Raw genomic sequence first — 14,623 nt, forward strand, 5'->3', positions numbered from 1 at the left:
CATAATTTTTCTTTTGTAATGTGTGTATTTTTAATAAGGATTTTATGTAACATTTTGGCAAAAAAAGAGGACAGTATTTTCTAGTGAATTTTATAACACATTTTGCTAAAAATGTTTCTTCCTAGGTCAGTTTTTGTTAAGGTGAACCAAAAGTCTTATTTTACCAGGGGTTTAAAAAAAAAGTTCGAAGCTTGAAAGCAAAGTTATATTTAAACATCATATGTAACAAATAAATAAAGATGTTTTATAGACTTGTCCTAAAAAGGTGCATTCCTTAAAAATAAAAACAACTTGGGCATTCTAGGTTGGTTTCCCTGAGTGGTAAGCATTTTTTTTTCTTATTTTAATTATCACAATACTTTTTTTCAGAAAGAGAGCCACGAGAATTTTACTTTAAAGGTTCCAGTCATTAGCCTTCTCAGAAATTTACTACAGTTCCTATAGAGAGGCATTCTTCAAATAGAGATGTAACCAAATAGACATTGTCCTATTTATTTGTGAAAACCTGATTCAATATTGCATTGGCTGCTCTGAAAATAAAATGTTTTCTTTTTGAGTTTCATTTGGTTTTCACATTCCTTATTTCTAGCCACTGAAATGACTTCTCAATGCTGGATAAATGCTAATTTGCCTGTTAATTGGTTTCTGTAGACCCGTTTAGAGATCTGCTAGTCAAATTCAATACTCTTGAAAGTGCCTCCACCCCACCCTGGAGGCCAGGACATAACATTTCTACTACTCAAGCAGTGGATGAGCCACGGGAAGGGGTGGTCTCTAACCATAGTAGTCAACTGGGGCTTAGGGACACTCGTATTCACACAGGTATCTCACAGTGAGCCCTCCACAAAGTCCAGTCCACCATGGTTTGTATACATTGTAGCATTTCCAAATTCTAAAGAGTATGTTTACTTTTTAATGGTCAACAACAAATGTCAAGAAAAACCTGAAATTCCGGACTTCTACAGAATTTCCTTTAAGTGGGACATACCTGTTACGACCTTGATCTTTCAGATTCATTTGTCGTGCTGTTGGTTTTTTTACTTTAATTTTAGCTGTCAATGTTAGACAGCCCTATGTCTATCAAATAAAACAGCTATTCCTCTAGAAGCAGTGTGCATTCAGCCAGTTTTGTAAATTTAAATTCTGCTTCCAGGGGCTCAGATGTCCAATCTGAAGGCTCTCCTGTTACAGTCATTCATTCAGTACCCATGAGCCCTATGTGCCAGGCACTATGCCACAGTGTATTATAAATGAGGGAGCTGAGTGTATAAAGACGGCTATGACATCATTCCTTCCTGCCAAAGAATTTAATTCTTAGAAAGAACATACGGAGCTCTGGAAACTGACCCAATTCCACCATTGGGAAGAACAAAGTTCATGTTTTATTAATATTCTGAACCCCCTCAACACCACTAACACATACCCAACAATTTAAAATAGGTGCTTAGGAGCCAGCCTAGTGGCGCATTGGTTAAGAGCTGTCTTGGGACACCAGAGGGCCCTGGTTTGGATCCCACATATGAGGGCCAGTGACACTGCCCTCTACAGCTAAGATGCTGAACAACAGCTCAACTTGGAGCTGGGCTGCCGTGAGTCGCCGGCGACAGCATAGGCTGCAACCCCTGCTGCAGTGGTTTGCCATAGGCTACCGTGTGTAGCCAGCAGCCAGCGTAAGCAGCCCTCAAGCTGCTGTGAGCAGCTGTCCAGAAGCCGGCGACTGATCTGCCTCGCCCGGGAAGAGTGCAATGATGGTGCCAACTTGGGTCACTGAAGCAATGTCCTCCACAACTAGACTGAAGAACAAAACGACAGCAACTTGTCTGTTCCCCTTCCCCCAATTCCCCAGCGCTGTTCCCATCCCCCAACTCCCCAATACAAATCTTAAAAAAAAAAAAAAAAAGAAATAGGCTGTCTTTTAAAACAGTACTGGTGCAATCAAAATATAACTTAGAAATATTTGATGCACATACTTTTATTTTTCCTGGACTTTTATAAAGCAAGGAGTACTTTCATCAGCTATCCAGAATCATTTGCCCTCCTGTTCAGCTACATTAGGTCAGAGGTTGACATTTTAGGTCATAGGGAAAAGACCTGTAATCAACAGGCCAAGCTTCAGAACACTGTTCTTGCCCACACACCATACCAAAGTCCTGTCCACAGTGCCACTGTTGACAAATCCTGGGTTTGACCTTCACAATGATGCCCACCTTGCCCCCCATTAATTGGACCAGGGTTTTATATCAAGCTACTAGGCCCATAGGCCATTTGGTGACACCTGGCATGGATTAGACCAAATAAAATTCCCACATTTGCATGAATGGAGTATGAATGGAGAAATTCGGTTAGCCAAAGGAAGCAGGCAGCGGCCACTTGCCAGGCAGAGTTCTGAGAAAGCAGAAAACATTTGTAAGCAGAGAGAGCCCATCAACAAAGAGACCATGTTTAGCCTCAGAACATCCAGCCCTTAAGGGTGCTTTGAGCCTACTTTTTTAGTGGCAGGAACAGTTCAGGCCACACATGTCTTTTAAAATAAAAAATAAACACCTTTTCTTGCAGGAGGGTGGGAAAGTGGAGATCTTTAATCCTTGAATCCAAAAGAAACTTAAATAGAACTGGAACTGATCATAGAGTCAGCCCACTGCAGAGGTGGAAAGGCATTGAACAAGAGTCTTGAAGATGGTTATTGGTTCAGCTGTAACTAACCAACCATATGACTTTATTTCATTTCATCTCTGAGCCTCAGTTTCCTCACCAATAAAATTTATGTCTTCTTATGAGGATCGGATTAGGTAATGTAGGTGAAAGTTGTTTGAAAGCTGTGGTGTCACCATCATTGTGGCTGCAGAACCCTCACCCAGCTGAGGCTACTCAAAGAGGGCCAAGGCAGACTAAGGAGGCATCACAGAAGTGCCATATAGAAAGACTGATACAAATTTCAGAAGCTGAACAAAGTTGGAGAGTTGTTGGAAAACCCCACTGGCTGAGAGAGAACAGTCAATTTGGAAGGTCACAACTCAGAGAGGGAGCCTAGTTCTGAAAAGGGCACTGGGCAGCCTGCCAAAGTGAGGCACAGCTGAGCACAGCAGAGATGCACACAGGTAAAGTGTGGTGTTTCCACACTCCGGTGTAGGACCACACTGGGCATCTCTGCCACAGCCCCACATGGACTGAGATCTAGTGAACACAGGCCAAGGGGCAGGAAAACTGCTTTGGGGCCCTAGGTCTTTCATCAATTTGTGTGATATTGGGCAAGTCATTCCACCACTTTTTTTGTTTTCTTGCCTGCAAAACAAGGTAATACCTACCTGTGAGGAGGAAAAAAAAAACAACACCTTACATTTGCACAATTCTTTAGTAGGATACTACAAAATGTCCTCATAAACTTGACCTTAAAATTTTTTTAATCTTAACAATATTGTGAAGGTGAGGTAAAAGCAATTTTATAGTACAAATAATGGGCGACATTTATCTTGCATTATTATATGTGGGGCATTGTATTAAACATTATACATCAGTATCTCATTTAATCCTCATAGCAACTATTTGAAGTAGGAACTATTATTATCATCTCTAGTTTATATATGAGAAAATTGAGGCTCAGGGGAGAAGCAACTTGCCCACAGTCCCTCAGCTAAGTGGTAAATGTGGTTTACAACCCAGATCTCCCAATTATAAGTCCAGAGTTCTCCATTATACTACATTGCATATGTGAAAGCATTTGGAGAAAACAACGCTTAAGAGACTTGCACAAATGGAAGGAAGTTTTATTACAACAAACCCTACTTATAAGCCTTTTAGTTGGAGCTAAATTTTGGTGGATGTTAATAATAAGATACGTTTTGGTTATAATTTTTGGTTTGTGGTACTAGGTGAAGGCAGCCATTGTAAATTCGGAAATATTCGAGTTAACATAAGTAAATGAAAAACTTTGGAAGATCAGTAGAGCAGTGGTGTACAGGATGGCTGGAGTTCAAAAATGCCAACTGGTGTGGGGAAGGTAGGATTAAGGGGCATAACTACAAGGTTATTATTGCAATGAGGTAAGGGGATGGGACGTGGACTCACAAGGAGTGGTAAACTTTTTCTTTTAATGAAACGCGGATTTTGTTAAAATTTTTAAAAATACAGAAATGGAAAAATATCAACCACTAATCCACTACCTAGCGATAACTGCTGTCAATATATCAGTTACATTTTTTTCCAAGCATGTGTTTGTTATGTTTGCCTCCAACAAAATGGTAACCACACAGGACAAACACGATTTGTATTGGAAAACATTGCTGGAACTTGGTAACTAGCTAGGTATGGGCTGAAGGAATTTTATCAAGATCGGGTATCGGGCTGGCAGGCGACCCACGTAAAGCCAGCTGGGTTCTCAACCCCGCCCTCCGAAAGCACGGAATCACATCTCTGTGGTTGTTCCTGCGCCGGAACACAAGAATATACGCTTTCCTTCTGCGGAACGCTATGGTCTGAGGACGCGCTGTGATCCCGGAAGTGATCCTGGCAGGCCGGGACGGCAAGATGGCGGCGCGCGCAGTGCTCCGGGCCGTGTGCGGGCGTCTCTGGCAGGTACTGGGCAGGCTGGGGGAACCAGGCGGGCGGACAGGGACAGTTGCCACAAAGTCTGACTGCCAGCCGTCGTTCTGCCCATCAGGATCCTTCCCCTATGTTTATTCCGTACCTCGGCTCGTTGTTTGCAGGAAAGTAGCAAGAAAGGGCTGGTTTTATATCTAATTCTCTCATGGAATAAAACATAAATTAATGAGTCAGGGCAAAGACAGGAACAAGAAGAATCCTGGAAAGCGAGAGCTGGAAAGGATGTTGAACGTTGCACGTTCTACACCCCTCCTTTCACGTTTGCACAAGAAACCGAGGCGCAGAGAAGACGGGAACCTTGCCTCGCGAAAATTAGGGGCTGAACTGGCTTAAGAGCTTCGCTTCTTCCCACGGAACTAACTTGAGATAACCTCCTCGTATCGGGGTTCTGAGATTTAGATGGGAGTCACTGCAGTCAGAGGAGCGGGTTCAATATCCTGTGCGTGGTTCTTTGGAGGAGAAGCAAAATCTTAAGTGGTTATCAAGTTTTTTGGCCTCGGCACCCCTTTACAGCCTAAAATGGTCGAGGAATCCAGAACTTTTGTTGTTTTGGATTTTAGCTGTCGATGTTTAGCTTATTAGAAAATAGAACTGAGAATCAAAAATACTAATTCATTTAAAATAACACTAATAAACTCGTTACATGTTAAACAGTTAACATTTTTATGGAAAATAAGTTTTCCAAAACAAATTTAGTGAGACGAGTGGCAATGTTTTACGTTTTTTGCAAATCTCTTTACTGTCTGACTTAATAGAAAACAGGTGGACTCTCATGTCTACTTGAGTATTCAATATTACGATATCACAGCCGCTGGAAAACTTCACTGTACACTTGTAAGAGAATAAGAGTGGAAATGTTGCAGTTAACACCTTAGTATTATTGTGAAAATACTTTTTATCTCCAAGCCCCATGAAAGTGACTCAGGCCACCCCCACCCCCACCCCCTCAAGGTCCTCAGATCACACTTTGGGAACAACTGTTCTTAAGAAAAGTGAGATGGTGTTAGTAGGTTGAAATTTTGAACTACTAAAGCACTTAACTCAGACACCCCTCCACCCCTTCAAAAGAAAAAAAACTTAAAAACCACTTAAAGTTGATTTGTTGATTAACAGCGCTTTAACAACTTTTAAAAGCAGAAGTTTATCCTGGGAGAAGATGATTGGGAAGTGTCATATTTAGACCCATGACTGGATTGTTGGGGTTTTGGCACAAATTGGGGGAGGGAATTTTCTCTGTGATTCTGTGTGGAGAGTGGCACTCACCTCTTCCTATTTTGTATTGTGCCTGGTTTCCTTTTTTTCTGTTTACCCCTTTGATCCAAGGGAGAAAATGAAAGTTTGTATTTGCCTCCATCTAGAGCAGTGGTTCTCAACCTTCCTAATGCCGCGACCCCTTAATACAGTTCCTCATGTTGTGGTGACCCCCAACCATAAAATTATTTTCGTTGCTACTCTATAACTGTAATTTTGCTACTGTTATGAATCATAATGTAAATATCTTTTTGTTTTCTGATGGTCTTAGGCGACCCCTGTGAAAGAGCCGTTAGACCTCCAAAGGGGTCGCGACCCACAGGTTGAGAACCGCTGATCTAGAGTGAAAAGAGGAAGGACAGTAAAGCTAAGAATAGACTTTTTTTAACATACTTAAGCGACCCTCAATTGTTTTAATTTTTACTTGTGCTACACTGTTATTCTGATCTTCAAGTTATTTTTAAGGATCCTATCATGCATCCTTTTTCTCAGGTTACACTTCTAAATCTCAGGAAAGTTTGAAGGAAAAGCAGATGGCAAATTACATGTTATATACAGTACCATGTTTCCTACAGCTATTGTAGAAGTTTTGATCCACTAGGGGGAGCTGATAATAAAGGATTTGGAAAAGCCACTGTAGTGGTATAAGATGGATGTAGGTTTTAGTGTATATTTCGATTTATTTATAAGCTAGTTATCCCAGCCAGGCCAAGAAATACATATACTGGAAAAAATTATGAAAATTTTAAAAGAAAGATACTTTAGAATTTTTATACCGATTCTTAATTAAATTATAGTGATACTTTTTCATTGCTCAAAAATATTCAGGCAAAATAAGTATTATATTGAAGAACAATTTAATATGTAAAAAAATAATGGGAAAAATAAGCCACATTTTTTTGATATCCACATATTTAATTTATAGCTGTTATTTTAATGTCAGAATTGTTTTTTTTAAGTTCTTCTAACCTTTAAGATATATAGATTCTATAGTAATTTGAGAGTCCTTGTTGCTTATCAACTCTACTAGTGCCCTCTTTTTATAAAATAAAATCTAATTTGGCATTTTAGTTACCCCAATATCTAAAATAACGAGTTAGCCCTTTATTTGAATCATTGTACATCGTTTGATTTTTTTGGAAACTGAATATTTGGGGATTGACTTTAATTCTAACACATTTCTTTTTTTTTTTTTAAGAGTTCGAGGAATTTTTCTGTAGAAAGTTCTAAGAGCAGCACAACCAAAAATGGTGGCTTTCTTCTGTAAGTATTATGTATTGGACTTGCTAAATTGAACAAGAGAATGGGCTGTTGTGCTGTTTTACTTAGGTTTCTCTTTTTTCTTTTTCCCACGCACAGCAGTACCAATATGAAGTGGGTACAGTTTTCAAACCTACACGTTGATGTTCCCAAGGATTTGACCAAGCCTACAGTATGTACTCCCTATTTCCTGACATAAGAAACTACATTAGCAACAAATTTTCCTCATTATTTCATTTGGAGTTGTTTCCCAAATACTTTATGGCTAAAACATATTTTGTTCTGGAATATTAGCAAATGCACAGTGTGCCTGAGTAAAGTATTCTCTGATATCCCTGGGCATTCATGTTTTCTTCTAGGACATCAAAGTAAGTTCTAAAGGAATAAATTTTTCACCGCACGTAACTGTGCGAATGAATAGTCTTTTGCTTTTAACTCAGCCTAATGTGACGAGTCGTCATAATTAGTGATACTTGATATGTTGTAAAAAAGAATTTTTTTCTTATAGCCGTCAGGTCTTTGTTTTCATTTTAAGACATTGAGTCTGGGCCTAGACAATGCTTTATTGTTCATAGTGAGAAAGAACATTAGCACAAGTAAAGAAAACCCAGAAGTAGCTGTGTAACCTTGTTTCATTTAAGTAAAAGCCATGATTTCATTAACCCAGTTTTTGTGTTATTTGTAATTTACAGAAAAAACCTTACAAATTTCAAATCTTTCCAGTTCCACCTTTCAAAAATAACCGCTTTTAACAGTTTGGTATGAATCTTTCAAGTCATTTGCATGTCATCATTATATCTTTGCACATGCACACCAGAATGGAATTGTATTATACATAATATACTGCTGGATATTACTGGATGTATTTCCATGACAATACATATATACTCTGGGTCTCCAGCTCAGATGCCTGCGTGGGCCAGGCCTGCAGGAAAGGTGACAAGATGGGTGCAGTGGAAGGCTGTGCCCTTGATAAGCAAGACAGTTGCTACTTTAGTCACTTGTTGCCATGTGGGAAATCAGACTTAGGCCAGATTGTCTAAATTTTCTAGGCTAAACTTAAATCCAAATTTTAATGTGAAATCTGATTTTTATTATTTGCAACAAATTTAAAATATCTTTAAAACACCACAGAACACATTTTAAGGCTGTATCACCTCCTTCCCTTGTTCCCCAATTTGTGAGATAGTTTATCAGTATATTCTGTTCTTCCACCAAACCCTATTTGGGGTAATTGAGAGTGAATGTCTAGCTTCCTGGTTAGTAAGTAGAACTCCTTTCGGGCAAAGTAATTAACCCTGCATCATTGGATTGGTAATATAAATTACTGGTTTAATGGATGATGAAGTGAAGGTAATTCACCTCTTGGAAGAAAGTCAGAAATGTCAAACCATTGTTTCTAAGATTTTAAGTATTAGAGTAGAAGAGGTAGAAGTTAAGGTACAGTCAGTGTCAAATGTTTTAATTAGAAATTAGTAGTTTTGTGTTATGGCAGACAAAACACATGAATAAAACCTAATAAAAATATGAATAACAATTGCTCACCTTTATATAACAATGTTTTATCCTTTATAAGCACTTTAATTTGTGTTTTCTTACTTATTCCCTAAAGAAATGCTGTGAGCTATAGCCTCGGCATTCTATTTTCTGTATGAGAAAACTAAAGTGCAGGGAGATTATATGACCTGCCCATTGTCATTCAGTAGAAGTAGCAGAGTTTCATTCTCAGCGCAGGCCTTCTGACCAGCCACTTTTGTTAACAGACCCAGAAATCCTTTCCCATTGTGAATTTGGGGCTCAATAACTATTAAGTTAGAAGGTTCCATTAGCAATTTTGTAGGTTGCCTTGAAAGTCCTTTTGATTTAAACTGTATGTTAACAGATTCTAAAGGTTATTGTGCAGATCTGAATGTGATAGTATCCAAATACTTAAGCTAACAGTGTCAAGATATTACTTACCATTTTTCTCCCCATTTATTACTAAACTCTTAAATTGCCGAATTGAGGGTAGTATGTTAAATGTTCTAGTTGTAAATATTAGGAGAACCATGATTGAAACTTTTCTTTTTGATTTTAAAATTGTAGATAACCATTTCTGATGAACCAGACACGTTATATAAGCGCCTGTCAGTTTTAGTAAAAGGCCACGATAAGGCTGTATTGGACAGTTACGAGTATTTTGCCGTGCTTGCTGCTAAAGAACTCGGTATCTCTATTAAAGTGTAAGTATGACCTTTTCTAATCTGACCTGTCAGCTGCTGTACCATGATCTTCTGGGAAAATGGTGCTGTTCCCAGCTAGGTCTGAGTTCTTAAAACAGGATAGAACTCCTGATAGGCAGGCAGAGTGTAGGTTTGTCATATTATCCTTCCTGTCTGCTAGAATGCTTTAAGTACTAGAATGAATCACCCAGGAATATGAAGATCATCTTTTCTCTCCAAATTGCATAGACATAAGGAGACCCAAGAAGCCCTTACGTCTGGGATGTCCGTGGGGCAGGAAGGCAGATGCAATCCTTTTAGATCCTTTGGATTTGATGATCTTTGGCTGATATATTTATTGTTTCAAAACTGCCCTAAGTAACACTGCTCACCCAGTGATTTCATGCCTGAGCAAGGTGAGCTTCATATGACCCTGAGGTCACTGCAGGGTCAAATATAACTACCTCCTTTATCATGTCACCTACTCCTGATGTAGAACAAGGCCCTTTTGGGGCTTTGCCCGTCTTGCCTTTTGACAAAAGACGAGTAGAAGGAACTCACATTTCCCATAACAGACTGTCGTTTTGTGATTATTGATGTATCTGTAGATTTTCCTAAAATACACATACAGCAGACGTTACAACCGTGTCCATCACAGTGGAGCTACTCCTCACAGTTCATATGTTTGGTCAATAAGGGACTTCAAGGGCGTAAGAGCTGGAGGGGGTGTGTGTGTGTGTTTGCATGCCAAGGCTCAATTTTGGGTCCATGGAAAAAATTTTTCTGTTGCTGTCTGAGGTGTGTATTTTGGCTTTATGACTGCAGTTGTTACAGCATAGATGACAGTCTTGACAACTAGAAGTCTGTAAATGGTAGTTAATGCCTGTAATTGAGCATGAGCTTGACCTACAAAATTGTGGAATCATGCTTTGATACCAGTGACTCAGGTTTTAACATCACTTAGCTTAAGTATGTTTTTTTGCCCATTAATTTCCAGACATGAACCTCCAAGGAAAATAGAGCGATTTACTCTTCTCAAGTCAGTGCATATTTTCAAGAAGCACAGAGTGCAGTATGAAATGAGAACTCTTTACAGATGTTTAGAGGTGAGTTTATTTCAGACACTTAGGCATTTTTGAAATGCCCAGATTTCAGACCGGGGTATCATAACTTTTCTTTTACCATTGACTGGTGATTCCCTTTCAGTCCGCCCAGGCATGCCTGATAGCTGTAGAGAACGGAAATGTCATTTTGTGTTTATGGAAACAACAGATAGGGAAGTCAGATTCAAATAAAGCCATCCTCTAGAGTAGTTCATACTTTAACTCAGTAATGCCGATTATGCAGACTAATTTTTAGTTTGTTTATTTAATTTTAATTTTTTTTTATTTTTTATTGGGGAGCAGCCATGGTCATTGGTTACACATTGCTTTCATGCTACAATGGCATAGTTGACTCTCCTAGGGAGGGCGCAGCTCACAGTGGCCCATGTGGGGATCGAACCGGCAACCTTGCTTTTATCAGCACTGCGCTCTAACCAACTGACTAATTTTTAAACCATAAGATAGCACTTGGAATAATTTTGCTTACATTTCAAAAATTTTAGTTAAGTTTTCACACAGCCTAATAATTATTTTCATAGCTAATTGGATGTCCCATGGTTATGGTGGGCAGCATTAAGGCTTTTCATTCATCAGTCATTCATTTGTGCATCGAGTAGGGTGAGCATAGTGTTGTGATTAAAGAGAGCATGGGTTCTGGAGTTGGCCAGCCAGGTCTAGTTCCTGGCACTTACTAGCTGTGTGCCCTGCGCCTCAGCGCCTTCATCTGTAGAAGGGGAATAATAATGGTACCTCTCTCATAAGGTTAGTGTGAGGAATAAACGAGATGTTTATCTAAAGCACTGAAAATGCTTTTATCACTTAGTAAATGATTGATAAATGTTATTAAAACAAGCGTTTGTGCATCTTTTAGTTGGAAGCATTGTACTCCGCATTGAGGGTACAAATATGATTAAAACGTAGTCCCACCCTTAAAAATATATATACCCCACATTTTATCCCATGTGCAACAGAAACACCATGGAGCATGCAGAAAATCTTACACTAACTCTTATCATGTAACCTAGTCATGTGTTCCTTATGAGTTGAGCTGTGTTGTGAAACTTATCAATATAATGCTTTGCTACCGTGCTTGCCAGCTGGGTGCCATGAGGCCCTGGCTTTAAGGCGTTTGAGAGGAAGGGGGTGTCAGGGCCACGCTCAGTCCTATTCAACCAGAGGATCTGCACTTTTCCGCTTTTAAATTGGGATTCTGTGTAAGATTTCATAGAGGAGGAAAAGGCTCTACCTCTTTTACCAGTAAAACTTAAAGTTTCTGCTTTCACAGCAGAGCATGAACCAATTTCATGTTTGAAATTTTAGTTAGAACATCTAACTGGAAGTACAGCAGATGTCTACTTGGAATACATTCAACGGAATTTACCTGAAGGAGTTGCCATGGAAGTTACAAAGGTATGACTTTAATTTCTGCCTTTGTTGGGGGAGACCCATGTTGGGTCTCAGCCTTCTTGGGAGCTTCCCACATGTAATCTGAAAGCACCTCTGGATGCAGAGGGCAAGAAGGGAGAGAGAAAGAGGCAAACCACTCCAGAGTGGTAGGTGGCAGGTTAATAAGCAAGGGAACTTACTGACCAGGTTTGTCATGGGTGGCTGCAAGATGATTAGTTTTCCTCACCCACCTGCCACATCTTAAAAGTTTATGTAAGAGGCCCTAACTGGGGCCAGTCACGTACCCAGGAGTCCCTAACTGGGGCCAGTCACATATCCCGTCCAGGTAGTCAACACCACATTTCTGTCTCAAGGCTGTATTCTTGAAGCAGCTTCTAGGAGCAGGGAAGGCAAGCAGAGCACACATTCCAAAACCCGGGAGGGGACAAGGAGCTTCCGATTGCCCGGGTCCAGCTCACACGTCAAACTGGCAGTCTTGGGCCGGCCGAGTGGCTCAGTTGGTTAAGAGCTCGCTCAAGAGTTTGAGCTCTGAGCAACAGCGGTTCTAGCCCAGCCCGAGCTGAGCAGCCGCTGAGCTGCCAACAGGTAGCAGGATGGCTCAGCTAAAAAAAAAACAAAAAACTGGCAGTCTCGTCTTCTTGATTACGTTCCCCAGCAATCTGTATTGTTACGATGAATAGCAGCCTGGCCCTGCCCCACTGAGTGGAGAGGAGGGCCTAGGACAGACCTGGAGGCAGAGTTGCCTCAGTGGTTGGGGTCTTCACGTCCCCATGCAGTGGTGGCAGCTTAACAGAATTCTACCACTGCAGACACATCTACCTGAGCAGCTTCTGAAGTCTCCCTCTTAGTAGTCGGCTAGATCTGGGGACCACATTAGCTGGCAGCCCCTAAAGATCATTGAGGATCAGATAGATTATGTATGTGAGAGTTTTATATACCATCAAGTCATCTTCTCTCTGTTTCAAAGCCCTACAAAAAGATGAGAGGGGTAAAGGAAAAAGAGGAGGCATTAAGAGAACAAAATAAGTACAATTTGTGGCCAAAGAATTTAATTAAGTCTACATTATATTTTAGTTTTGTTTTTCTCTTTTTAGACAAAATTAGAACGGTTACCAGAACACATCAAGAAGCCAATCTGGGAAACAATACCAGAAGAAAAAGAAGCAAGCCAGCCATAAAGTCGGAGAGAGACCACTTGGGCCAGCTTTTGGAATGAGAGGCACGTGCGATGAAGTGGAGAGCTTCCAGTTGAGACAGTGTTGAGTTCACCCAACTGCTCTGTCGAGTCCACATGTCCTGATCAGTTGAAAGCAAGGGATGGAACATTAGTGATACAGTGGACTATAGTGAAAGTACTATTTTATCTGTTGTTTTATACATGTCATCATTTCAGTTCTGATTTTAACAAATGTGAGTAAACCATTTTGACTACTATGCATCAAAAGAGTCCGTTTATATTTTGTTATTCTGTTATTGTTCAAATATTAGTTCGTACTGATTTTCATGTATGTCATTCTTCTGAAAGTGCATGTTTAAAATACTCCTCACACACATTTTTTTCTTTTGAGGCCCCTAAAAGGAACCTTGAGTTAATTTGATGAATTTAACACTGAGCAATTAAAGTTTTTTGTTTACCTTAGTGCAGGCTGGCATATGCTTGTTTGGGTGTGACGGCCTCCACATTTACCTCATTTAAGCATTAAATTCTTGAAAACGAGTATACTTTGCAGCAGATCAGGTACACTTGGGGCACACACTGAACCCTTCTTGTAGCCCGAACTCTTACAGAGCTGCGTAAAGGGGCCACTGTGATGATGGTATTTGAGCTCTCAAGAAATTACTACCTGTGTCATTTTCCCTCTTCCTGTGATTCATTCATTGAGCAGGCTTTTATTTTAACTTCGTGCCCAGCACTGTAGTAAATACCAAAAACCGAATCAATATAACGGCTTTTGAAAATTGTGCAAGGCACAGAAAATATTTTCCTTATTAAGTTCCTCACTGATAAGAAGTCCTCTTTCTTTTGGTAAATGGCATTCTTTTTGTTTGGAGATGTCTACTTTTCCATGAAATTAAATAGTAGTTAAAACCCTGAAAGAGGCAAGACTACAATGGGCTTAAACTGTTGATGTAGCAAACCCAAGGGAGTGATTCGTTTCCTTTTTACAGCAGAATCAGGTCCATGTCTTTTGTGGTTTCCTTCACATCTTTGGAGTACTTAGGGCTTCTCAGTTCCCCCGGCCTTAAATTGGAATTCCTATTCTGCTTTCCCGACCGACTCTCAGGTATCGGTGTTTTGAATGCATACTGCTTATGTATCAGACTTACATTACTGTCATTAACATGAAAAGAATTACAGCCTTGTGCCCCATGACCTCATTCTGTTCGCAGCTTGGTTGTTGACTGTGTCATTCCCAAATGCCTGAAGCATGCTGATCGCAGATAGAAGCCTCAGGATTAAGAACTAGTCGATAAAACAAGAGCCAGATAGTGGTAATTACATCTAGCAAAGCAGCAATTGGTGGGCCATTTTTACTTGAAAAGAAATAATTCTTTAAAAATAAATGTAGCTTTTTTGTGTGTTTTTTACGAACACTATGAATCACTAGTATAATAGGATGATTTATGCACACTTAGCTGTAATGACTCTCTATAAGCTCCTCGGAAGGTGTGCTTCCATTTCCAGCTGTTTTCAGACTAAATGAACCTATAAACCAGATTACCTAGTTTAGCACTTCAAATTATGTGTTAAAATCTTGTTTTAAGATAAATGCGCAAATAAACTATACACATGACAAAAAC

The 14,623-nt window shown here is 39.9% G+C and overlaps 1 protein-coding gene across 3 annotated transcripts; it reads left to right on the top strand.

The window, feature by feature from the left end:
* Window positions 1–4,473: 4,473 nt before the first annotated feature.
* Window positions 4,474–14,623, top strand: MRPS10 (mitochondrial ribosomal protein S10). Of its 3 annotated transcripts, none has more exons than XM_019642635.1 (7): window positions 4,474–4,572; window positions 7,049–7,113; window positions 7,210–7,282; window positions 9,196–9,332; window positions 10,309–10,417; window positions 11,735–11,824; window positions 12,916–14,623. In XM_019642635.1, exons 1-7 carry the CDS (start codon window positions 4,525–4,527, stop codon window positions 12,997–12,999), a joined length of 606 nt encoding a protein of 201 aa, XP_019498180.1. In that variant the 5' UTR covers window positions 4,474–4,524; the 3' UTR covers window positions 13,000–14,623. The 3 variants fall into 3 exon arrangements, with proteins under 3 accessions (XP_019498180.1, XP_019498181.1, XP_019498182.1); XM_019642636.1 differs by having other exon boundaries at window positions 7,213–7,282; XM_019642637.1 differs by lacking the exon at window positions 11,735–11,824.

The sequence above is a fragment of the Hipposideros armiger genome, unplaced genomic scaffold (assembly GCF_001890085.2).
Source record: "Hipposideros armiger isolate ML-2016 unplaced genomic scaffold, ASM189008v1 scaffold_72, whole genome shotgun sequence".
Taxonomy (NCBI): Eukaryota; Metazoa; Chordata; class Mammalia; order Chiroptera; family Hipposideridae; genus Hipposideros; species Hipposideros armiger.